At 46.3% G+C, this 27,019-nt stretch overlaps 1 protein-coding gene across 2 annotated transcripts; it reads right to left on the bottom strand.

Annotated features, from left to right (window-relative positions):
• Positions 1 to 408: 408 nt before the first annotated feature.
• Positions 409 to 18,234, bottom strand: CCDC117 (coiled-coil domain containing 117). Of its 2 annotated transcripts, XM_039462336.2 has the most exons (5): positions 17,896 to 18,234; positions 17,150 to 17,200; positions 8,610 to 8,834; positions 5,718 to 5,855; positions 409 to 3,602 (listed from the first exon to the last, which is right to left on the bottom strand). In XM_039462336.2, exons 1-5 carry the CDS (start codon positions 18,078 to 18,080, stop codon positions 3,365 to 3,367), a joined length of 837 nt encoding a protein of 278 aa, XP_039318270.1. In that variant the 5' UTR covers positions 18,081 to 18,234; the 3' UTR covers positions 409 to 3,364. The 2 variants fall into 2 exon arrangements, with proteins under 2 accessions (XP_039318270.1, XP_074247342.1); XM_074391241.1 differs by lacking the exons at positions 17,150 to 17,200; positions 17,896 to 18,234 and adding an exon at positions 11,654 to 11,889.
• Positions 18,235 to 27,019: the final 8,785 nt, after the last annotated feature.

Here is a 27,019-nt window from a genome sequence, read left to right as displayed (position 1 = left end):
TTTCTTTTTTATAGAGACAAGGTCTTGCTAACATTGCCCAGTCTGGTCTCTCCTGGGCTTAAGTGATCCTCCTGCCTCAGCTTCGCAAAGTACTGGGATTACAGGAGTGCACCATCATACCTGGCCCATCTGAACATTTTTGAATGCACACTTACCACTGCCATCTAAATACTAACAATAGCAGTGAATTGCTCTGAGTAGAAAGCAGACTATGGGTTTTAGAATGGCAACACATAGCCTGCCTATTTCGGGAATAGCTAATTCAAATATGAAACTTATCTTTATCCTAACATAAGCATCCTTTCAGGATAAATTTAAGTCCCTCACTGATATAAATGCTGCTTCAACTATAATTCAGAGGAAAGGAGATATCTGATTTCATTATTTAAGTGCAGAAATACAAGTATCTCAAAAGTCCAAAACACTTAAGTTTTATTGAAAATGATAAAATAGAGAAACACCAGATTCTCATTTTAAAGATTAACAGCATCTTCTAGAACATTCTAGAACTGAACCATTCTTGTCAGTATTGAAAAACAAAGCCAAGTTCCAAATCCAAAATAATAAATGAATCTGCTGGTAAATTCTTATGGTTCTAGCCCCTACCTTAGTTATTTTTCTAAATTTTACATGTGTACCTTTTCAAAAAAGAATAGCATTTTTAAATGATTAATATTTATGAGAACTGGACATTCTTCATATTACCAAAAAAAAACCCCAAAAAACAAAAACCACACGCACCCCACTCAAACTCAGATAAAATACACCTTTGTTCATTAAAGCTCACCTGCTTTAGATAATTTTTTCTCTTCACACATTAGCACTGTAAGCCAATGTTTGATCCATGCTGCAAAAGCTATACAAAATGAAAAGCCTGGTAAATCCCTAGGGAAATCTTAAGGCAAAAGCAAAAGCAAAAACCTTATGCTACAGAAGTAAAACAAAAAGCAGAGGCATTGGGACTGTGGAGACGGCTCAGATGAATAAACACCACACGGATGAAGAAAACAATTTTTGTACAAACATATGCAAGAAGATAAAGTCCAAGAAAAGAACAAAAAACATCAATTATCCTGCGGAAGTAATTATCATGTCAGGTAACTTGACTCCTGAAATAAGCTCTGTTTGGATTTTAATTAACAGACTCTTAATTCTATCCTACATTTGCCAGTAGTAAACAGAGCCTTGTGTTTGGGGCTCTTTTCTTCCTTTTCATCGTAAGACCTTTAGTCAGAAGCCTGCCCAACAATTACTACAGAAGACAATCTTGGTGTTTTAGGTCCTTCTTTGGAAAGGTGTCAATCTCCCTTTCTACCTTAACACTAACTCCACCTCTGGGCAGTCACTTCACGTTTTTGTGTTGCACTAGAACACATTTTTTAGCATGGAGATTTATTTAAGGCTACAAACTTTGTAAGTTGGTCCCATTAAACAATGACTACAAGGCAGAAGTTTATCAAATGACATGAATCAAACACTTGCACATTTCAAAATAATACAGTTTACATTCATCTCAAAATCTGAGATTAAGAAACTATTAGCTGGTTTCCAACTGCTTTCAATACTGATTTGAAGTTTGAATAATTTTACTGTATAGACATTAAATATTTTGTTTAAATATTAAACATTAAATCTTTTCCTGACTATCCAGACAGAAAGACAAAGCAGGAACAGGCAAAGAAGCAACAGTCCAATTAATAGACTTGTGACTTCTACGCCATCTGTAACAAGGGGAGGGATTTCAGTAAAGGTTTCAAAAACACCTGGAAGGTGGTTTCTAAAAATTCACCTTTATGTAACATAAGCCATTTTTTTTCTACAAAAGGTATCTGATTCCTACAAAGGGGAAAGAAACCTAGAAAACAAAACTGGGATGGTGTCCTGTTGTGTGATGGAAGGGCATTATACCATTACACTCATTTAATAACTCTTAGTGGATACTCTGTAGCAATAAAGAAATTGTTATTTTACTTTGCCCTATCAGTCCCTGCCACACAGAAGAGCTCTTCCTGAGAAACTAAAAATTTCAAACCTGGCTATCCTCAAAGGACACTGAAGCCTAGTTTAGGTACTCAAGATGAAGGCTTCCTGCTAGCAGGAAGCGATTCTCCATGACCTTTTAGGCTTACTGCACATAGTCTAAGCACCAGTCAAATTGGCTATTTCAGGAAACCTTAATGTCACCTGCTCATGTATTTTCAGCTAATCATTCACTGTTTTCTAAATTAATATTTAAAAACAACTTGCTGGCTGGGCATGATGGCTCACGCCTGCAATCCCAGCATTTTGGGAGGCTGGGGTAGGCAGATCACCTGAGGTCAGGAGTTCGAGACCAGTCTGGCCAACATGGCAAAAGCCCATCTCTACTTAATACAAAAATTAGTTGGGCATGGTGGCAGGTGCCTGTAATCCCAGCTACTTGGGAGGCTGAGGCAGGAGAATTGCTTGAACCTGGGAGGTGGAGGTTGTGGTGGAAAAAAAAAAAAAATGGCTAATATAAGGATTTTTTTTTTTTTTTTTTTTTTTTTTTTTTTAGATTACTAAAGTCATCAATGCTGGGTTTAGCTGACAAAGCCTTTCTTAGGATGAACTAAAGGATGCTTCCCCCACAGGCAATTTGCAGATGGGTTACCTCAATCTTTTAACTATCATTCAAAGTCAATTAATTTGTAAACTTTACTCAATAACTGGGCTTATCTATTATGCAAGGGAAACCAAGGAGCAACAGTGTCACAAGGCAAAAAAGCCTTGAAGGAAAAAACTTTCTGTGTATTTTCATTACATTTTCAGAGTGAAAGAGGAGAGCCACAATACTATTGCTATTTAATCAACAGAGCTACAGTGAATTGGTAACTAAATCACAATTTCTTAGCAACAGATTTAAGCTACTGCTCTTTTCCCTCCTTCTCCCCAAACACATAGTCACCACTGTAAACAGCTCATATCTACAAACTAAGCTGTCACTTAACTGTCAGGATACAGTTGTAGCAGGAGCATCCTTCTTTCTTATTTTTTTTTAATTCAAGGAGAATATTCTCCAAATGTCTGAATAGTCTAGACAATGTGACATATGATTTAAGTCACTCTTACACATACAGCTTCTATACTTGCCTTTGAAGAGAATGTAAACAAGCATTCCTCTAATAAGCCCCACAGAAACTGCTTTTCCCTTGAGACAAACTTCCTTGGCAAAAAGTTGAATTCAATAAATGGCTACCCAAAATGAGAGTCCCACCCCCAAATTACAGGTGGAGATATTATTACACCCGTTTCATAAAACTTTCAAGTCCCTATACTATGCAGAGAGGCTCATAACTGAACACAGGATTCTTCTAACATTTGACTTTAGTGTAGAAATTGGCTTCTAAAGTTCCATCTCTTCTTCTGTGCTAGTAGCTGTCTCCAAACTATTATAAAGAGACATCCCTGTTTGCCGAGGTTCCAAAAACAGTTCAGTTCTCTGAGGGAAGGCAGTGCCAGCAGCTGCATGTTTATCTTGGCTCTCTCCTGTATAGTTTTTAGCATTAGAGGATGGCTTTGGCTTATCAGAAAGGAGTTCAGGGAGGGGTTTCCAGAGAACAAGCTCCATGGAAGGACGGCTCCTAAGACATAAAATACGGATTTTTATCAAAAAATTTTAGGACATGAAAACTGTATGCTGAAAAGCAAACATTACCTAATACCTTAAGGACTGATGGTATCAAAACAGGAGATTCAGAACGTACAAACTCATCTTTACTTTCCTTTTTTTTTTTTTTTTAAAAAGAGATGAGGTCTTGCTGTGTTGTCCAGGGTGGAGTACAGTGACACAATCATAGCTCACTGCAGCCTTTAACTCCTGGGCTCAAGCAATCTACCCACTTTAGCCTTCCCAGTAATTAGGTCTACAGACACAAACCACCAGGCCTGGCTCCAACTGACCTTTAAAAGGCCCTTCCGCTGGGCGCGGTGGCTCAAGCCTGTAATCCCAGCACTTTGGGAGGCAGAGGCTGGTAGATCACGAGGTCGAGAGATCGAGACCATCATGGTGAACATGGTGAAACCCCGTCTCTACTAAAAATACAAAACATTAGCTGGGCATGGTGGAACGTGCCTGTAATCCCAGCTACTCAGGAGGCTGAGGCAGGAGAATTGCCTGAACCCAGGAGGCGGAGGTTGAGGTGAGCTGAGATAGCACCATTGCACTCCAGCCTAGGTAACAAGAGTGAAACTCCGTCTCAAAAAAAAAAAAAAAAAAAAAAAAAGTATTTCAGATGCTTTTTGCTTAGTTCAGGTACAAAATATAATGCTTCATGGGCTGGTCGTGGTGGCTCACGCCTATAATCCTAGCACTCTGGGAGGCCAAGGCAGGCAGATGGTTTGAGCCCAGGAGTTAGCGAACAGCCTGAGCAATGTGGCAAATCCCAGCTCTACAAAAAATACAAAAATTAGCTGGGTGTGCTGGCAGATGCCTGCAGTACCAGCTACTCCGAAGGCTGGGGTAGATCACCTGTGCCCGGGAGGTCAAGGATGTGGTGAGCTGTGATCATGCCACTGCACCCCAGCCTGGGTGACAGAGTGATACCATACCTCAAAAAAAAAAAATTAAAAAAATAAAAAAACAGGCCGGGCGCGGTGGCTCAAGCTTGTAATCCCAGCACTTTGGGAGGCCGAGGCGGGTGGATCACAAGGTCGAGAGATCGAGACCATCCTGGTCAACATGGTGAAACCCCGTCTCTACTAAAAATACAAAAAATTAGCTGGGCATGGTGGCGCGTGCCTGTAATCCCAGCTACTCAGGAGGCTGAGGCAGGAGAATTGCCTGAACCCAGGAGGCGGAGGTTGCGGTGAGCCGAGATCGCGCCATTGCACTCCAGCCTGGGTAACAAGGGCGAAACTCCGTCTCAAAAAAAAAAAAAAAAAAGATTAAGAGCAAAATAGCTCTACTAAAGGCCTGGAAGGACTGCTATGAGCCAAGAATATGAGCTTTCTTTTGCAGTCCTTGCAGTAACTACTTTGACTGCTGGGTCACTTTAATTTTTGTTTCCTAGGCTTCAATGTTGTTCCCGGATAACTTAGAAAGCCAGGTAACAGGCCAGGCGCGGTGGCTCAAGCCTGTAATCTCAGCACTTTGGGAGGCCGAGGCGGGTGGATCATGAGGTCGAGATATCGAGACCATCCTGGTCAACATGGTGAAACCCTGTCTCTACTAAAAATACAAAAAAAAAAATTAGCTGGGCATGATGGCACGTGCCTGTAATCCCAGCTACTCAGGAGGCTGAGGCAGGAGAATTGCTTGAACCCAGGAGGTGGAGGTTGCGGTGAGCTGAGATTGCGCCATTGCACTCCAGCCTGGGTAACAAAAGCGAAATTCCGTCTCAAAAAAAAAAAAAAAGAAAGCCTTTGAAACAGGAGCCTTTGAAATGTGGTTTATATATCCTATCACAAGAACCTGAGAGAGTGGGCTCTCTTGCCAATGATCCCATTTCCAAATATCAGACTGCAATGCCTTTCAGGTCTTCAAAGGAACCAAAGGGCATGGCAGCCACTTCCCCATACTTTAAAACCCTACTTGCAAAGCACTTTGCTCACCCCTAATGGACTAAAATAAAGCCAATCTCCAATTGCCTGGTGATCAGGAGATAAAAACAACTGACTAGGATAGGATAGGCAGAATCTAAACATTGGGTTTTTCCTCCAAGATCATAATTAATTAGAAATCAGGTACCAAAACTTACATAGACTCAATTATTTTCTTTGTAAAAACTTCATCGAATTCCCTCTTCAAACCTGTTTTCATGGTATCAGAAAGGACAAGACTGGGGAGATGATTAACATTTCTGTCGGCTTCAACTTCATCATCTTCGTCAATTATCCTAAATCAATTAAGGCAGCAGAAGCAAAGAAAGAAAAAATATCTAGTCAAGCTATTATATATTCTAGTATTTGGACAAAATTTTAAAAATAAGAAAAGGATAAAAACAATACTACAGCATAGACCAAGCAAAAAATGAAGCTATAACTGAGTATAAAAAGTATGCTCGGGGCCGGGCGCGGTGGCTCACACCTGTATTCCCAGCACTTTGCGAGGCCGAGGCGGGTGGATCACAAGGTCAAGAGATCGAGACCATCCTGGTCAACATGGTGAAACCCTGTCTCTACTAAAAATACAAAAAATTAGCTGGGCATGGGGGCACGTGCCTGTAATCCCAGCTACTCAGGAGGCTGAGTCAGGAGAATTGCCTGAACCCAGGAGGTGGAGACTGCGGTGAGCCGAGATCGCGCCATTGCACTCCAGCCTGGATAGCAAGAGCAAAACTCCATCTCAAAAAAAAAAAAAAAAACAAAAAACAAAGAAAAAACAAAAAAGGCCAGGCATAGTGGCTCATGCCTGTAATCCCAGCACTTTGGAAGGCCCAGATGGGTGGATCACAAAGTCAAGAGATCGAGATCATCTAGGCCAGCATGGTAAAACCCCATCTCTACTAAAAATACAAAAAAATTAGCCAGGCGTGGTGGCACATGCCTGTGGTCCCAGCTACTTGGGAGGCTGAGGCAGAAGAATCACTTGAACTCAGGAGGTGGAGGCTGCCGGAAGCCAAGACTGCACTACTGCACTCCAGCCTGGCTACAAAGCAAGACTCCATTTAAAAAAAAAAAAAGAGGCCGGGCGCGGTGGCTAAAGCCTGTAATCCCAGCACTTTGGGAGGCCGAGGCGGGTGGATCACGAGGTTGGGAGATCGAGACCATCCTGGTCAACATGGTGAAACCCCATCTCTACTAAAAATACAAAAAATTAGCTGGGCATGGTGACGCGTGCCTGTAATCCCAGCTACTCAGGAGGCTGAGGCAGGAGAATTGCCTGAACCCAGGAGGCAGAGGTTGCGGTGAGCCGAGATCACGCCATTGCACTCCAGCCTGGGTAACAAGAGCGGAACTTCGTCACAAAAAAAAAAAAAAAAAAAAAAAAAAAAAAAGGGCCGGGTGCGGTGGCTCAAGCCTGTAATCCCAGCACTTTGGGAGGCCGAGGCGGGTGGATCACGAGGTCGAGAGATCGAGACCATCCTGGTCAACAAGGTGAAACCCCGTCTCTACTAAAAATACAAAAAGTTAGCTGGGCATGGTGGTGCGTGCCTGTAATCCCAGCTACTTAGGAGGCTGAGGCAGGAGAATTGCCTGAGCCCAGAAGGCGGAGGTTGCGGTGAGTCGAGATCGCGCCATTGCACTCCAGCCTGGCTAACAAGAGCAAAACTCCGTTTCAAATAAAAAAAAAAAAAAAAAAAAAAAAGGCCGGGCGCGGTGGCTAAAGCCTGTAATCCCAGCACTTTGGGAGGCCGAGGCGGGTGGATCATGAGGTCAAGAGATCGAGACCATCCTGGTCAACATGGTGAAACCCCGTCTCTACTAAAAAAAAAAAAAATACAAAAAATTAGCTGGGCATGGTGGTGCGTGCTTGTAGTCCCAGCTACTCAGGAGGCTGAGGCAGGAGAATTGCCTGAACCCAGGAGGCGGAGGTTGCGGTGAGCTGAGATCGCACCATTGCACTCCAGCCTGGGTAACAAGAGCGAAACTCCGTCTCAAAAAAAAAAAAAAAGCATACACTTCAGGGCCAGGTGTGATGGCTCACACCTGTAATCCCAACACTTTGGGAGCCTGAGATGGGTGGATCACCTGAGGCTAGGAGTTTGAGATCAGCCTGGCCAACATAGCAAAACCCTATCTCTACTAAAAACACACACAAAAAAATTAGCCAGTTGTGGTGGCAGCCACCTATAATCCCAGCTACTTGGGAGGTTGATGTAGGTGAATCGCTTGAACCCAGGAAGCAAAGGTTGCAGTGAGCTGAGATCCTGCCATTGTACTCTAGCCTGGGCAACAAGAGCAAAACTCCACCTCAAAAATAAGTAAATTAATTAATAAATAAACACATAAACTTTGGAAGGCCGAGGCAAGCGGCTTGCTTAAGCCCAGGAATTTATGACCAGCCTGGGCAACATGGCGAAACCCCGTCTCTGCAAAAGGTACAAAGATTAGCCAGGTGTGGTGGTGCATTCGAGCATTCTGAGCTACTTGGGAGACTGAGGTGGGCGGATGGGTTGAGCCCGGGAGGTCAAGACTGCAGTGAACCACTGCACTCCAACCTGGGTGACAAAGCAACACCCTGTCTCAATTTAAAAAAAAAAAAAAAAAAAAAAAGCAGCTGGGCATGGTGCCTCATGCCTATAATCCCAGCACTTTGGGAGGCCAAGGCGGGCAAATCACCTGAGGTCAGGAATTTGAGATTGGCCTGACCAACATGGTGAAACCCTGTCTCTACTAAAAATACAAAAGTAGCCAGGCATGGTGGTGCTTGCCTGTAATCCCAGCTACTCTAGATGCTGAGGCAGGAGAATAGCTTCAACCTGGGAGGCAGAGGTTACAGTGAGCTGAGATCATGCCACTGCACTCCATCCTAGGTAACAAAAAGTGAAACCCGGTCTCAAAAAGGCATACACTTTGAATTATCTGACTTATATAGTCTTTCTGAGAGGCTAACGATCAAGTTATCACCAAATAATAGAACTAGCTTAAATGAGTTGAGATGTTACAAGAGAACAGCAAAAAACCAGCTATATACACTGCCCATTTACCTGTCCTCAATCTCCTGAAGCTTCCTTCGGGCAGCTTCACACTGTGGTTCTCCAGTTGTCTGATCCATTTCTTCACAAATAACATCTAATATCCCAGGTACGGAAAGGCCACTAGTGCAGGGATTTACTCCATGCCCCTCTACATCCTGATGTGCACAAAGAATCCAGTCATTAGGACGAGCACAGAGCTCTGCTTCAGTTATCCTTTTCTTTCTTACTGGACAACTGAAAAAAAGAAAAAAATTCAATGAAAATCCCAACTAACATAAATGAAATGTATATCATCCCGATCTCCAATCAAATTTTTATATTAAAAAAGTAGCCTTTTTGACGGTTTGTGATTATATGATAGAAAATACTGCACTTTTTCCCTGTTATTCTCATAGCCACACTGAAATGTTTTCTTCTACTGCTCTCTGCCAAATAAAGATGCCCTTGCAAGATTCTGCCCGCTCAGATAGTGTTCAATGTGGGAGGTTAAAGTCATTCCTGCTTATTTGGCTCTGGAAAGGTCAAGTGGGAAGTAAAGTAACCAAAAGTCAGCTGGGCATGGTGGCTGACACCTGAAATACCAGCACTTGGAGTGGCTGAGGTGGGAGGACACTTGCGACCAAAGTTCAAAGACCAGCTTCCGCAACACAGTGAGACCCCACCACAAACCAAAAAAAAAAAAAAAGTCAGCAATTCAGCGTCATATTTTGTCATACTGTTTTTTTTTTTTTTTTTTTTTTTTTTTTTGAGACGGAGTTTCGCTCTTGTTACCCAGGCTGGAGTGCAATGGCACGATCTTGGCTCACCGCAACCTCCGCCTCCTGGGTTCAAGCAATTCTCCTGCCTCAGCCTCCTGAGTAGCTGGGATTACAGGCACGTGCCACCATGCCCAGCTAATGTTTTGTATTTTTAGTAGAGACGGGGTTTCACCATGTTGACCAGGATGGTCTCGATCTCTCGACCTCGTGATCCACCCGCCTCGGCCTCCCAAAGTGCTGGGATTACAGGCTTGAGCCACCGCGCCCGGCCTATTTTGTCATACTGTTATTGCTCCATCAAACATATGGGGAGATGGTCTGGCAGCCATTCTGTATTCCCTTAGGGCAAAAATGTATATCTCATGAGGTTTGTTCAAAGTATTAATACCACAGGTGTGGGTGACAGCATTCATTTCTTGGTCCCCTTCAAAACATCAGAGGCTCTATCAGTGTCCAACCAATTGTGGGTCCAATTTTCTCCCACTTTGCAACATACTGTCTTCACATCCCAAACAAATTTGTACTTCACAGAAACTTTAGAATTCATCAAATCCATTTCTTTTTTTTTTTTTTTTTGGAAACTAGGACCTAGAAAAACTAACCTGGCTTCTCCAAAGTGTCACAGTAAAGTAGTGAGTTGCATCCTGAGGACCAGACACCAGAGCTCCTGAATCTTACCTCCAACCCATTTTTACTAACTCCCTGCACCTTCTTAGGGAGGTTCAACTGTTCAAGAGTTTACCACAGCGCCGGGCGCGGTGGCTCAAGCCTGTAATCCCAGCACTTTGGGAGGCCGAGGCGGGTGGATCACGAGGTCGAGAGATCGAGACCATCCTGGTCAACGTGGTGAAACCCCGTCTCTACTAAAAATACAAAAAATTAGCTGGGCATGGTGGCGCCTGCCTATAATCCCAGCTACTCAGGAGGCTGAGGCAGGAGAATTGCCTGAACCCAGGAGGCTGAGGTTGCGGTGAGCAGAGATCCTGCCATTGCACTCCAGCCTGGGTAACAAGAGCGAAACTCCGTCTCAAAAAAAAAAAAAAAAAAAAAAAAAGAGTTTACCACAAACTAGTATTTCCAAGCACTATGAAATACCCAGGGTTTAGCTGAAAGCTGTCTGAAACAAGCCGAATAGTCAATCAGCCCTGTTCTATTATGTATGTACACCAAAAGTATTTTATTGCCTGGGCATCAGCAAGTGCCGTCTCAAGGCCAGAATATAGCTCTTTAACAACAACAACAACAATCACCAATGGCTACCACGGTCTCTGATTCTCTAAACTGAGGGTCAGAGGAAGAGGCATATTATTTTACAAGAAGAAATTTCTAGTCCATGTTAAGACTGTGAAAACCGGCCGAGCGCGGTGGCTCAAGCCTGTAATCCCAGCACTTTGGGAGGCCGAGGCAGGTGGATCACAAGGTCAAGAGATCAAGACCATCCTGGTCAACATGGTGAAACCCCGTCTCTACTAAAAATACAAAAAAATTAGCTGGGCATGGTGGCGTGTGCCTGTAATCCCAGCTACTCAGGAGGCTGAGGCAGGAGAATTGCCTGAACCCAGGAGGCGGAGGTTGTGGTGAGCCGAGATTGTGCCATTGCACTCCAGCCTGGGTAACAAGAGTGAAACTCCGTCTCAAAAAAAAAAAAAAAAAAAAAAAAAAGACTGTGAAAACCAACTAAAGTCTCTGGCAATATAAAATCTGACTGGTAACAGATCTCTCATCTATATATATATACACACACACACACATATTTAGACAGTCTCGCTCTGTCACCAGGTGCCAGGAGTGTGAGGTATCGAGATCTCAGCTCACTGCAACCTCTGCCTCCTGGGTTAAAGTAATTCTCCTGCCTCAGCTTCCTGAGTAGCTGGGATTACAGGCACGCGCCACCATGCCCAGCTAATTTTTTGTATTTTAGTAGAGACAGGGTTTCACCATGTTGACCAGGATGGTCTCAATCTATCGACCTCGTGATCCACCCGCCTCGGCCTCCCAAAGTGCTGGGATTACAGGCTTGAGCCACCGCGCCCGGCCTGTAATATTTGAATAGTTTTAAATATGCAATATTTTAGGCCAGGCACAGTAGTTCACACCTGTAATTCCAGCACTTTGGGAGGCCAACACAGGTGGATCACTTGAGGTCACGAGTTCAAGACCAGTATGGCCAACATGGTAAAACCCTGTCTCCACTAAAAATACAAATAAATAAATAAATAAATAAATAAAATTTATAAAATAAAAAATAAAGGAAACAAAAACAAACAAAAAATAGCTAGGCATGGTGGCACGTACCTGTAATCCCAGCTACTAGGAAGGTTGAGGCAGGAGAATCACTTGAATCCAGGAGGTGGAGGTTGCAGTGAGCTGAGAATGCACCACTGCACTACAGCCTGGGTGACAGAGTAAGACTTTGTCTCAAAAAATAAGTAAAATTGCCGGGCTCGGTGGCTCAAGCCTGTAATCCCAGCACTTTGGGAGGCCAAGGCGGGTGGATCACGAGGTCGAGAGATCGAGACCATCTTGGTCAACATAGTGAAACCCCGTCTCTACTAAAAATACAAAAAACTAGCTGGGCGTGGTGGCGTGTGCCTGTAATCCCAGCTACTTAGGAGGCTGAGGCAGGAGAATTGCTTGAGCCCAGGAGGCAGAGGTTGCGGTGAGCCGAGATCGCGCCATTGCACTCCAGCCTGGGTAACGAGAGTGAAACTCCGTCTCAAAAAAAAAAAAAAAAAAAAAAGAGAGTGAAACTCCGTCTCAAAAAAAAAAAATAAGTAAATAGGTGGCTCACCTGAGGTAAGAAGTTCAAGAACTGACGGATGAATATGATAAAACCCCATCTCTACTAAAAATACAAAAAATTAGCCAGGCCTGGGGGCACCTGTAATCGCAGCTACTTGGGAGGCTAAGGCAGAACTGCTTGAACCCAGAAGCGGAAGTTGCAGTGAGCTAAGCCTGTGCCACTGCACCTCCAGCCTGCACAACACAGCAAAACTGTCTCAAAAAAAAAGGAAAAAAAAGAAACAAACAAAAGATATAGAATACTGCCAACATCTCGGAATGCTAATCTAGTCCTGCCCTGTCACCCAGGATGGATTGTAGTGGCACAATCTCAGCTCACGATAACCTGTGCCTTCTCCTCACACCTCAGCCTCCGGAGTAGCTGGGATTATAGGCGCACACCACTACACCCAGCTTTTTTTTTTGTATTTTAGTAGATACAGGGTTTCACCATGTTGGCCAGGCTGGTCTCCAACTCCTGGGACTACAGGCATGAGGCACCACACCCAGATACCAAATCAAGACTTTAAGGTGGATGCCTAATGATCTCAATGATCCCAATTTACATTTCTACCCATATTTAAAAGTTCCTGGTGCTTTACGTACATACCAACATCTGGATGTAGAGTAACATCTCACTGTGGCTTTAATATGCATTTCCCTAAAGGCTAATGAGACTGAATACTTTATTTGGTTTTTCATGGACATCACTTTGAGAAACTGTTTTACTTTTTTTTTTTTTTTTTTTTTTGAGACGGAGTTTCGCTCGTTACCCAGGCTGGAGTGCAATGGCACGATCTCGGCTCACCGCAACCTCCGCCTCCTGGGTTCAGGCAATTCTCCTGCCTCAGCCTCCTGAGTAGCTGGGATTACAGGCACGTGCCACCATGCCCAGCTAATTTTTTGTATTTTTAGTAGAGACGGGGTTTCACCATGTTGACCAGGATGGTCTTGATCTCTCGACCTCGTGATCCACCCGCCTCAGCCTCCCAAAGTGCTGGGATTACAGGCTTGAGCCACCGCGCCCGGCTCTACTTCTTTGTTTTTTGAGATGGAGTTTTGCTCTTATTGCCCAGGCTGCAGTGCAATGGTGCAATCTTGTCTCACCGCAACCTCTGCCTCCAGGGTTCAAGCAATTCTCCTGCCTCAGCCTCCCCATAGCTAGGATTACAGGCAGGTCCCACCACACCCGGCTGGGGTTTCTCCATGTTGGTCAGGCTGGTCTCAAACTCCCAACCTCAAGTGATCCACCTGCCTCAGACTCCCAGAGTGCTGGGATTACAGGCGTGAGCCACCACATCCAGTCCTTTTACTTCTTTTTTTATTACACTGCCTGTCTATAAGAGATAATGTTGGGCCAGGCGCGGTGGCTCAAGCCTGTAATCCCAGCACTTTGGGAGGCCGAGGCGGGTGGATCACGAGGTCGAGAGATCGAGACCATCCTGGTCAACAAGGTGAAACCCTGTCTCTACTAAAAATACAAAAAATTAGCTGGGCATGGTGGTGTGTGCCTGTAATCCCAGCTACTCAGGAGGCAGAGACAGGAGAATTGCTTGAACCCAGGAGGCGGAGGCTGTGGTGAGCCGAGATTGCGCCATTGCCCTCCAGCCTGGGTAACAAGAGCGAAACTCCGTCTCCAAAAAAAAAAAAAAAGAGAGAGAGATGATGTTTTATTTCTTAGTTGGGCAGCAATCCCAAAGTTTGAAAACACAGTTTTAGCTGGTCATGGTGGCGCGTGCCTGTAATCCAAGCTACCCAGGAAGCTGAGGCAGGAGAATTGCCTGAACCCAGGAGGCGGAGGTTGCGGTGAGCCAAGATCGCACCATTGCACTTCAGCCTGGGTAACGAGAGCGAAACTCAGTCTCAAAAAACAAACAAACAAACAAACAAAAAAAACAGTTGTGTTGAGATGTTAATGGGCACATAAACTGGCAAAAACTCTTGTTCAAAATTTAAAATGCAGGCCAGGTAAGGTGGCTCATGCCTGTAATCCCAGCTACTCAGGAGGCTAAGGCAGGAGATCACTTGAACCCAGGAGGCGGAGGTTGTGGTGAGCCGAGATGTGCTGTTGCACTCCAGCCTGGGCAACAAGAGTGAAACTCCGTTTTAAAAAAAAAAAATTTTAGGCTGGGCACGGTGGCTCACGCCTGTAATCCCAGCACTTTGGGAGGCTGAGGCGGGTGGATCACGAGGTCAAGAGATCGAGACCATCCTGGCCAACATGGTGAAACCCCATCTCTACTAAAAACACAAAAAATTAGCTGGGCATGGTGGTGCGTGCCTGTAATCCCAGCTACTCAGGAGGCTGAGGCAGGAGAATTGCCTGAACCCAGGAGGCGGAGGTTGCGGTGAGCCGAGATTGCGCCATTGCACTCCAGCCTGGGTAACAAGAGCGAAACTATGTCTCCAAAAAAAAAAAAAAAAAAAAAATTTTAATGTACACACTTTAAGACCCAGCAATTCCACATCAAGGAATCCATTCATATACTTGCAAACATACACAAAGAACTTCAAAAGAGGGCAGGCGCAGTGGCTCACGCCTGTAATCCTAGCACTTTGGGAGGCTGAGGTGGGTGGATCACCTGAGGTCAGAAGTTCAAGACCAGCCTGGCCAACATGGTGACACCCTATCTCTATTTTTTATTAAAAAAAAAAAGAGCCGGGCGCAGTGGCTCAAGCCTGTAATCCCAGCACTTTGGGAGACTGAGGCGGGTGGATCACAAGGTCAAGAGATCGAGACCATCCTGGTCAACTTGGTGAAACCCCGTCTCTACTAAAAATACAAAAAGTTAGCTGGACATGGTGGCGCGTGCCTGTAATCCCAGCTACTCAGGAGGCTGAGGCAGGAGAATTGCCTGAACCCAGGAGGCGGAGGTTGCGGTGAGCCGAGATTGCGCCATTGCACTCGAGCCTGGGTAACAAGAGCGAAACTCCGTCTCAAAAAAAAAAAAAAAGAATGGTCAAGGTAGATTTGTAATAGCAAAAGATTAGAAATAACTTAGAAATCCAGCAATAGGGCCAGGTGAGGTGGCTCAAGCCTGTAATCCCAACACTTTGGGAGGCCAAGGCGGGTGAATCACAAGGTCAGGAGATCAAGACCAGCCAGGCTGGCCAGCATGGTGAAACCGTCTCTTCTAAAAACACAAAAATTAGCTGGGCGTGGTGGCGGACGCCTGTAATCCCAGCTACTCTGGAGGCTGAGACAGAATTGCTTGAACCCAGGAGTCGGAAGTTGCAATGAGCCAAGATCGCGCCACCTGCACTCCAGCCTGGCAACAGAACAAGATTCAGTCTCAAAGAAATCCATCAATAGGAAATTGGTTAATTATCTATACCAAGTCCTACAACACAATTCCACTCACTATTGAAAGAGAAATTACATAAGCCTCTATGTGTTGACATAGAACAAGCTACAGGAGGGTAAAATGCAAAGATCAATGTGTTGCACAGTGTGAACAATATCTTCCTACAAAGGTAAAAAAAACAGCCACAGCCAGGTGTGGTGGCTCACACCTGTAATCCCAACACTGTGGGAGGCCAAGGCAGGTGGATAACAGGTCAGAAGTTCGAGACCAGCCTGGCCAACGTGGTGAAACCCTATTTCTATTAAAATACAAAAATTAAGGCCGGCCCTGGTGGCTCAAGCCTGTAATCCCAGCACTTTGGGAGGCTGAGGCGGGTGGATCACGAGGTCAAGAGATCGAGACCATCCCGGTCAACATGGTGAAACCCCGTCTCTACTAAAAATACAAAAGATTAGCTGGGCATGGTGGCGCATGCCTGTAATCCCAGCTACTCCGGAGGCTGAGGCAGGAGAATTGCCTGAACCCAGGAGGCGGAGTTTGTGGTGAGCCGAGATCGCGCCATTGCACTCCAGCCTGGGTAACAAGAGCGCAACTCCGTCTCAAGAAAAAACCAACAGCCACTGCACTCCAGCCTGAGTGACAGAATGAGACTCCGTCTCAAAAAAAAAATAAAGAAAAAGACTTGATGCTAGCATGCTGGGGAAAAAAAAAAAGAAAAAGACGTGTAAACTTAGTAAATTTTTAGATTATCTTCCAAAGGAGACATGGAAAACTGGTAATGGGTTGTCTGGTCGGGGGGAAGAACCAGGGGTGTGGAGTAAAAGACTTTTTAGTAAGGCCTGTTGCCACAGTTGACAACTGCAATCCTAGAGTGGGGAATATTGCTTGAGGGCAGAAGTTCATGACCAGACTGGGCAACACAGACACCATCTCCACAAAAATTTTTTTTTAGAAATTAACTGAGCGTGGTGGCACACTCTGTAGTCTCAGCTATTCAGGAGGCTGAAGCTGAGGGATCATTTGAACCCAAGGAGTTTGAGGCTGCAGTGAGCTGTGATCACACAACTGCACTCCAGCTTGGGTGACACAGACTCTGACTCAAAGAAAACAAAAAGACTTTTCAATATGTATCCTTTAAATTATTCTACTTTGTGCCGGGCGTGGTGGCTCAAGCCTGTAATCCCAGCACTTTGGGAGGCCGAGGCGGGTGGATCACGAGGTCAGGAGATTGACACCATCCTGGTCAACACAGTGAAACCCCTTCTCTACTAAAAATACAAAAAATTAGCTGGGCATGGTGGCGCGTGCCTGTAATTCCAGCTACTCAGGAGGCTGAAGCAGGAGAATTGCCTGAACCCAGGAGGCGGAGGTTGCGGTGAGCCGAGATCGCGCCATTGCACTCCAGCCTGGGTAACAAGAGCAAAAACTCCATCTAAAAAAAAAAAAAAAAAAAAAAAAAAAATTATTCTACTTTGTGCGCGTAATATTAACGATTCATAATCCAAACATTACAACGTAATGCGCAACGTTTCCCTCTGACCTGACTGCCTGCCACTGTTACTTCCTCTAAAAGACAAGTACTGTTACTAATTTCTATGTCTCTTTCCAGAGACACTCATCTAATGTTTCACCTTTTCACTTAAACAAGTACTTTGTCTGTAACATATGTTCAATTAATGGTGAATAAACAGCCACTGAAACTTACTCATCATCCTCCTCCTCTCGCTTGTGTTTCTTTTTACAGTGAACAGAAATACTGTTGAAACAAACAAACATCAGTCAGTTGAGAAATGTACTTGAGACTGCCTTCAGTATCAGTTTCCTCTTTCTTGCTACAATTATCTTGCTCATCCCCACATATCACACGTGCCTTTCCGAGCCTAGTGGGATGGTTACAGATCACAGGTCAGTCGGGTAAACTGTGGATTGCCCCGACTTACCTGGACATTGAAATCTTAACTCGCCGTTTTTGTCAAGGTAATGGGAGACAGATTAGGGAGGACCAAACTAAGGGAAAACGTCCTCCGGGCAGGAGCGGTGCTAAGCACCGTATTTGCATAATCTCATTCAGAGGACCCACTTCTGTCCCACGCTCGGCATACTTTGCAGATGAGACACTAAAAGTTGTCACGAACAGCGGCCGGGCGGAGGGGGGCACCCAGACCGAGTCGCCCAGGTTCCAAATGGCAAAGACTCACTTCTCGGGGACGCAGGCGGGCCGAGGTTCGCACCGGACTCCTGGGCTGTGCGACCCAAGGAGACTTACAGTTAACGTCTCCGTGGATCAGTTTATCTGTAAACCGGGCTGCGAAGCTCCCGCGGAGGGTCGTGCGGAGGGAGGGTCAGTGAGCAAGCCACGGCGAGGAGCCCGCGCCCGCCGCGAGGGGCGCCCAACCTGCCCGCCCGCCCGCCCAGCGCCCTGCGCCCTGCGCCTGACCAGTCGGTCCTCACCGTCCGCGCGCCGCACTCCCGCCGGGGCTGCTGGGGACGACGCGGGGTCCCGGCCGCGGGGCCAGCTCGGCGCCGTCCGCCCCCGGCGGGAAGGCCCGGTCGGGGAAGGCAGGCGGCGGTGGCTGCAGGAAGTCCGCGCTGCTGCTCAGGGGGAGGCCGCTGAAGGGCCGGCCGAGCGCAGCCATAGCCGGCGAGACGAGGAGGCTGTGACCGCGGCCTCGGCCGCCCGTGTCCCCAGGCCTGGCAGCTGCAGCCACAGCGACTGCCGAAAGGCGCCCGCCTCCGAGCCCGCTCTCGACCTCACGTCACGCCTTCTAGAACCCTCCACCTCGGGCCACTCAGGAGCATGCCGGGATTTGTTGTGTGTAGAAGGCCGCTGCCGCGAGGGATGCCGGGCTTTGCAGTCCTTCCAGACTACAAATAAAATGGCTACTTCTCGACCTCTTCTCTGGGGCTTGACGGTGGCTGGGTGGCCGAGCCCAGGACTTCTCATCAAATCCTCACCTCTCAAGTTTCGTAACTGCTCTGTACCTCAGTTTCCACAGTAGTAAGATGAGATAATACTAGTGCATATAATCATAAAGTTGCTGTGTGGAGTAATGAATTTTTTTTTTTTTCATTTTTGAAACGGAGTTTTATTCAATTCAATTTTGACTTTTTTTTTTTTTTTCCTTGAGTTGGAGTCTTGCTCTGTTTTCACGCCCTGTCGATTTTCCCTTCTTCTTTTTTCTTTTTCTTTCTTTCTTTTTTTTTTTTTTAGACGGAGTTTTTTGCTCTTGTTACCCAGGCTGGAGTGCAATGGCGCGATCTCGGCTCACCGCAACCTCCGCCTCCTGGGTTCAGGCAATTCTCCTGCCTCAGCCTCCCGAGTAGCTGGGATTACAGGCACACGCCACCATGCCCAGCTAATTTTTTGTATTTTTAGTAGAGACGGGGTTTCACCATGTTGACCAGGATGGTCTCCATCTCTTGATCTCGTGATCCACCTGCCTCGGCCTCCCAAAGTGCTGGGATTACAGGCGTGAGCCACCGTGCCCGGCCCTTTTTCTTTTTTTTGAGACTGAGTTTTTGCTCTTGTCACCCAGGCTGGAGTGCAATGGCCCGATCTCAGCTCACCGCAACCTCCGCCTCCTGGGTTCAAGCAATTCTCCTGCCTCAGCCTCCTGAGTAGCTGGGATTACAGGCACGCGCCACCATGCCCAGCTAGTTTTTTGTATTTTTAGTAGAGACGGGGTTTCACCATGTTGACCAGGATGGTCTCAATCTCTTGACCTCGTGATCCACCCGCCTCAGCATTCCAAAGTGCTGGGATTACAGGCTTGAGCCACCGTGCCCGGCCTAATTTTCCCTTCTTAAAGTAATATCCTGCTTAATTCAACTGGATATAAAAGATACTCTTGCCAAGAGCAGTGACTCACACCTGTACATAGCACTTTGGGAGGCCGAGGCAGGTGGATCACAAGGTTAGGAGTTTGAAACCAGCCTGGCCAATATGGCAAAACCCCGTCTCTACTAAAAAATATGAAAATTAGCCAGGCATGGTTGTGCATGCCTGTAGTCCCAGCAACTCAGGAGGCTGAGGCAGGATAATCGCTGGAACCTGGGAGGCAGAGGTTGCAGTGAATGCAAATCTCGCCACTGCACTCCAGCCTGGGTGAGGGAGTCTCAAAAACAAAACAAAACAAAACAAAAGATACTCTCCTGGGCAATTTTTACAAATGGCCACCTCATTCCTCACCTTAAAAAATATCCTTTTTTTCATGAATTCATGTCTTTTGCAGGGACGGACATGGATGAAGCTGGAAACTGTCATTCTCAGCAATCTAACACAGGAATAGAAAACCAAACACTGCATGTTCTCACTCGTAAGTGGGAGTTGAACTATAAGAACACATGGACACAGGGAGGGGAACATCACACACTGGGGCCTGTTGGGGGATGGGAGGCTAGAGAAGGGACAGCATTAGAAGAAATACCAAACGGCTGGGCGCGGTGGCTCATGCCTGTAATCCTAGCACTTTGGGAGGCCGAGGTGGGTGGATTACCTGAGGTCAGGAGTTCAAGATTAGCCTGGCCATCATGGAGAAACACCATCTTTTTTTTTTTTTTTTTTTTGAGATGGAGTTTCGCCCTTGTTACCCAGGCTGGAGTGCAATGGCACGATCTTGGCTCACCGCAACCTCTGCCTCCTGGGGTCAGGCAATTCCCCTGTCTCAGCCTCCTGAGTAGCTGGGATTACAGGCACGTGCCACCATGCCCAGCTAATTTTTTGCACTTTTTTAGTAGAGACGGGGTTTCACCATGTTTTTTTTTTTTTTTTTTTTTTGAGACGGAGTTTCGCTCTTGTTACCCAGGCTGGAGTGCAATGGCGCGATCTCGGCTCACTGCAACCTCCGCCTCCTGGGTTCAGGCAATTCTCCTGCCTCAGCCTCCTGAGTAGCTGGGATTACAGGCACGCACCACCATGCCCAGCTAATTTTTTGTGTTCTTAGTAGAGACGGGGTTTCACCATGTTGACCAGGATAGTCTCGATCTCTTGACCTCGTGATCCACCCGCCTCAGCCTCCCAAAGTGCTGAGATTACAGGCTTGAGCCACCGCGCCCGGCCAAGGGTTTCACCATGTTGACCAGGATGGTCTCGATCTCTCGACCTCGTGATCCACCCGCCTCGGCCTCCCAAAGTGCTGGGATTACAGGCTTGAGCCACCGCGCCTGGCGCAGAAACACCATCTTTAAAAAAAAAAAAAAAAAGAAGAAATACCAAACATACATGACAGGTTGATGAGTGCAGCAAACCACCATGGCATTGTATACCTATGAAATAAACCTGCACACTCTGCACATATATCCCAGAACCTAAAGTGTAATTTTAAAGTATTTATATATATACCCTTTTTACCAGCCTTGGTTACTAAAGAGTCTTGTTGACTCTGAGGTTTAGAAGAAAAAAAAAAAAAAAATGTAGTGCCAGTTGCGGTCAAGAGATCGAGACCATCCAAGCCAACATGGTGAAACCCCATCTCTACTAAAAATACAAAAAAATTAGCTGGGCATGGTGGCGCGTGCCTGTAATCCCAGCTACTCAGGAGGCTGAGGCAGGAGAATTGTTTGAACCCAGGAGGCGGAGGTTGCGGTGAGCCAAGATCGTGCCATTGCACTCCAGCCTGGGTAACAAGAGCGAAACTCCATCTCAAAAAAAAAAAAAAAAAAAAAAAAAAAAAAAAAAAGAAATGACCCTAAGGCAAGACACTTTAAGCCTTCTGTTACCCCCGTGCAAGGGCTGCTAGAGGGTGCCTGGGCTGTGCGGCAGCGCCAGTGCTGGGAAAGCACCTGCTGTTTAGCCAGCTAGGGAAGGAGACATCCAAGATGGCAGAGACGTCCAAGATGGCCAAGATGTCTTCTTCCTTGGGAGAGTTAGGAGAAAACTCCACTCCTCTGAGCTCCTGTGGTAGGCCTGACAGCTGTCACGTAGACCCGCAGACATCCAGGAGCTTAATTGTCTCTATGTGACCCTGTGCTTCAGTGGTCACTTTCCATGTCCACTCTCATGTTCTGCTTCTGCACCTGGTTCCTTTCTTCCTAGAAGAGATAATCAGTAAAAGTAATACAAATCCTAATGTCTTTGTTCTTTCTTGACAAGTTTGGAAACGTGCTGACGAATTGTGCTCCTTACCTCATCTCGGCTACCTGAAAGTCCTGGGCCCCCATCCCTATGACAGGTACTTGACCCTATCTCAGATCACCAATGCCACGCCTTACCTACCCTGCCCCCAGCTTTGCACCACACCCTACCTACCCTGCCCCCAGCTTTGCACCACACCCTACCTACCCTGACCCCAGCTTTGTACTCAATAGAAGTCAGAGCGTCCAGGCACTCGGGACAACTTCCAGACTCCATGATTTGGTTGTCAGTGGACCCCCAGGCTCAAACTCTCTTTTCTCTATCTCTGCGTCTTGTGTCTTTTATTTCTACAGTTTCTCGTCTCCACACCAGTAGAGAGGGGCTCAAAGGACCCTGTAGGGCTGGATGCTATGCTCCAGCCTGGGCAACAGGGCGAGACTATCTCAGAAAAAGAAGAAGTGAGGGGCCGGGCGCGGTGGCTCATGCCTGTAGTCCCAGCACTTTGGGAGGCCGAGGCGGGTGGATCACTAGGTCTAAATACTACTCCAAGAGCTTCAAACAGCAGCTCCTTTGTAGTTTGCTTTTGTTTTGTTTTGTTTTTTGTTTTTTGGAGACAGAGTCTTGCTCTTGTTGCCCAGGCTTGAGTGCAATCTTGTGATCCTGGCTCACTGCAACCTCTGCCTCCAGAGTTCAAGTGATTCTCCTGATCTCAGCCTCCTGAGTAGCTGTGATTACAGGCACCCACCACCAGGCCCAGCCATTTTTTTGTATTTTTAGTAGAGACAGGGTTTCACCACATTGGCCAGGATGGTCTTGAACTCCTGACCTCAGGTGATCCACCCACCTCGGCCTCCAAAAGCTGGGATTACAGGTGTAAGCCACCGTGCCCAGCCCAAAGTTTCTTTTTATTTATTTTTTATTTTTTTGTAAAGACGGAGTTTCACCACGTTGGTCAGGCTGGTCTTGAACTCCTGACCTCAGGTGATCCACTCGCCCTGGACTCCAAAGTGCTTGGATTACAGGTGTGAGCCACTACATCTGGCCCAGAGTTTCTTATCCTCATCGAAAAACGTGTATCTTGTGAATCTGGAACCAGTTATACTCAGTGATCTTTATAAGGCAAATTAACCACAGCAGTTGTGGTGCCTAATGATACTTGGGAACATCAGTACAATCTCCACCCCTTCATCATACACAAAGAGAATAAATTGCTTGTCTGAAAACACACCAGGAGTCCTTTTTTTTTTTGAGATAGAGTTTTGCTCTTGTTAGCCACGCTGGAGTGCAATGACGCGATCTCGGCTCACCGCAACCTCCGCCTCCTGGGTTCAAGCAATTCTCCTGCCTCAGCCTCCTGAGTAGCTGGGATTACAAGCACGCGCTACCACGCCCAGCTAATTTTTTGTATTTTTAGTAGAGACGGGGTTTCACCATGTTGACGAGGATGGTCTAGATCTCTCGACCTCGTGATCCACCCACCTCGGCCTCCCAAAGTGCTAGGATTACAGGCTTGAGCCACCGCACCCGGCCACCAGGAGTCCTTTAAGTAAATAATTACAATGCAAGCAAATGTCCTCATTAAATTGGGTGCTTCTGCAAAAAAAAGAGGAAATGAAAGAGGGTTTAAAATACTTGTGTAGACAGTCTTTATTCTTTCTTCAGATCAATGATCAGGACCAACAGTCTTTATTCTTTCTTCAGATCAATGATCAGGACCAAAACCATCTGACCACAAAAATAAATCACATCAACATTGTCACATATTTGGAGGAACTTCAAAGAAACTTTCCCTTACCTGTTACCGTCAGCTAGGAAAAAAAACCTGCAGGGCCTCCCAACAAACCATGTCTGATTTGGGAAATATATAAAAAAGACATTATTTCTGAGTCATGGCTTCTGAGATGAGTGGGATTACTTTTTTTTCTTCCCTCTTCCAAATTCTTTCCTTTCTCATCTAAAGTTTAGCTGGACTTCTAAATCCAGGAAACCTTTCAAGTATTCTCTGACAAAGCCCTGTGGAGGGTGTGCTTCTTCCGGACGACTGAAAAGTTGGCAGCCCAATTTGGATTACAGTTTCAGACTAACAAGTGAAGCAAATTAAGCACCCTCTTCCCCCGCCACGTGCGCACACACACACACACACACACACACACTCTTCCCAAAATAGTGTCAGAACAAAGCAGAGGTTTCAACTAATTTGTGATTATATCTTCCCAGAGTTTGGTGTCAGACAGTGCTGCCTTGTGCACTGAACGATTTTGTCCTCCAAAGTTCATACGTTGCAGTTCTAACCCCCAGAGTGGCTATATTTGGAGATGGAGCCTCTAAGGAAGCAATTAAGGTTCTACAAGCCACGAAGAGAAACTGAAACTGACCATGCTGGCACCTTGAGCTTGGACTCCAGCTTCCACAACTGTGAGAAAATTAATTGCTGTTATTTAAGCTATCTAACACCCGGGTTTAAGTCCCACTTCCCCAACTTCCTTTTCATCTGTATGTTTTTCTTTTTCTTTTACTTTTTTTCCTACATCCTCACCCCTTCTTTTGTTTGTTTGTTTGTTTTTTGTTTGTTTTTTTTTGAGACGGAGTTTCGCTCTTGTTACCCAGGCTGGAGTGCAATGGCGTGATCTTGGCTCACCGCAACCTCCGCCTCCTGGGTTCAGGCAATTCTCATTTATAGGCATGCTCCACCATGCCCAGCTAAGTTCTTTGAATTTTTAGTAGAGACGGGGTTTCACCATGTTGACCAGGATGGTCTCGACCTCTTGACCTCGTGATCCACCCGCCTCGGCCTCCCAAAGTGTTGGGATTACAGGCATGAGCCACCGCGCCTGGCCCGTGGTTAGTGTTTAATAGCAGATTACATTTTTTTTGGAGACGGAGGTTTTTGCCGTTATTGCCCAGGCTGGAGTGCAGTGGCGTGAATCTCTGCTCACTCTCACCTCTGCCTCAGCCTCCTGAGTAGCTGGGATTACAGGTGAGAGCCATCACGGCCAACTGTTTTTTTGTTTTTTTTTTTTTTTTTGAGACGGAGTTTCGCTCTTGTTACCCAGGCTGCAGTGCAATGGTGTGATCTCAGCTCACCGCAACCTCCGCCTCCTGGGTTCAGGCAATTCTCCTGCCTCAGCCTCCTGAGTAGCTGGGATTACAGGCACGTGCCACCATGCCCAGCTAATTTTTTTTTTTTTTTTTTTTTTTTGTCTTTTTGTTTTTTTCCTTTTTGTGGAGAATGGGGTCTCGCTATATTGCCCAGGCAGGTCTCGAACTCCTGGGCTCAAGCTATCCTCCCGCCTCTGCCTCCCTAAGAGCTGGGATTACAGGCGTGAGCTACAGCGCCCGGCCGTTTTTTTGTATTTTTTTTAGTAAAGACGGGGTTTCACTATGTTGACCAGGATAGTCTCGATCTCTTGACCTCATGATCCACCCGCCTAAGCCTCCCAAAGTGCTGGGATTACAGGCGTGAACCACCACGCCCAGCTTTTTTTTTTGAGACGGAGTTTTGCTTGTTGCCTGGGCTGGAGTACAATGGTGCTGTCTCAGCTCACTGCACCTCTGCCTCCCGGGTTCAAGAGATTTTTGGAGTAGTATTTAAACCTTGGTTCAGATCCCCTGACTTTTTTTGTAATTATAAACAGGCAATTATCTCCAGAGTTAAAGGCTGTTTCAGCCTCCCAACTAGCTGGGATTACAAGCATGTTCTACTATGCCCAGCTAATTTTGTATTTTTAGGAGAGACGGGGTTTCTTCACATTGGTCAGGCTGATCTCGAACTCCTGACCTCAGGTCAACCACCCACCTCAGCCTCCAAAGTGCTGGGATTTTATAGGTGTAAGCCACCACACCTGGCCAAATTTTTGTATTTTTAGTAGATACGGGGTTTCACCATGTTGGCCAGGCTGGTGTCAAATTGCTGACCTTAGGTGATCCACTGGCCTCAGCCTCCCAAAGTGCTGGGATTACAGGCATGAGTCACTGCGCCTGGCCTAATACCAGATTAATTATTATCTTATTTTTTTTTTATTTTTTGAGATGGAGTTTTGCCCTTGTTGCCCAGGCTGGAGTGCAGTGGCACATTCTTGGCTCACTACAACCTCCATCTCCCAGGTTCAAGTGATTCTCCTGCCTCAGCCTCCGGAGTAGCTGGGATTTCAGGCATGCAACACCGTGCCCGGCTAATTTTGTATTTTAAGTAGAGATGGGTTTTTGCCATGTTGGACAGGCTGTTTTCGAACTCCTAACCTCAAGTGATCCACCCGCCTCGGCCTCCCAAAGTGCTGGGATTACAGCCGTGAGCCACCGCGCCTGGCCCCAGATTAATTATTGATAATATTTGCTACAGTTTGAAATTTAGACCAAAGAGACTCTTAGGTGGACTTGCTTGTTACCACACAGAATGCCCCAAGGCCACAGTAACAAAGGGGACTACCTATCTTAGGGAGGAAGGTCATGCCATTAGAAAGTTGTGGAACTTGGCCGGGCGCGGTGGCTCACGCCTGTAATCCCAGCACTTTGGGAGGCCGAGGCGGGTGGATCACGAGGTCAAGAGATCCAGACCATCCTGGTCAACATGGTGAAACCCCGTCTCTACTAAATATACAAAAAATTAGCTGGGCATGGTGGTGCGTGCCTGTAATCCCAGCTACTCAGGAGGCTGAGGCAGGAGAATTGCCTGAACCCAGGAGGCGGAGGTTGTGGTGAGCCGAGATCGCGCCATTGCACTCCAGCCTGGGTAACAAGAGCGAAACTCCGTCTCAAAAAAAAAAAAAAAAAAAAAAAAAAAAAGAAAGTTGTGGAACTTAAGGCAAAGGTTGGCAGAGTCATGGCCAAATCTGGCTAATTGCCTGTTTTGTAGGTAAAGTTTGACTGGGCCAGGCGTGGTGGCTCATGCCTGTAATCCAAGCACTTTGGAGGCCAAGGCAGGTGGATCACCTGAGGTCGGGAGTTCAAGACCAGCCTGACCAACATGGTGAAACCCCGTCTTCAAAAAAAAAAAGATAAAGTTTGACTGGCACACAGCTCTGTCCATTTGTTTTCATTTTGTCTATGCTGATTTTGTGTCTCAATGGCAGAACAGCAGTTACAATATGTTGAAAAACACGTGTTTTGAATGAAGAGACCTTCCAAACAGGTCTTGTGTGAGCAACATGGCTGTTTATTCACCTGGGTGCAGGTGGGCTAAGGCCGAAAGGGGCATTAGCAAAGGGCAGTGGGATAGGAGTTGGTTTTATAGGTTTGGGTAGTTTTTTGGGGGCCGGGAGTGTTGCAGAGTAAGTTCAGTTACAGTGGTGGGGGTTAGGGGCAAGGTCATGTATACATGACCACAAGTACAGTTACAATGACAGGGTTGGGTGAGAGGTATTTACATTATCCTAAGAACAGTTAAGATGGCAGTGTTGGGTGAGAGGTATTTACATTATCATAAGAACAGTTAAGATGGCAGGGTTGGTTGAGAGTATTTACATTATCATAAGAACAGTGGGGAAGACGGCAGGGTTGGGTAAG

The sequence above is a fragment of the Saimiri boliviensis genome, chromosome 21, assembly GCF_048565385.1.
Source record: "Saimiri boliviensis isolate mSaiBol1 chromosome 21, mSaiBol1.pri, whole genome shotgun sequence".
NCBI lineage: Eukaryota > Metazoa > Chordata > Mammalia > Primates > Cebidae > Saimiri > Saimiri boliviensis.
The sequence above is the reverse complement of the archived record's forward strand: the minus strand, read 5'-3'. Positions and strand labels throughout refer to the sequence as shown.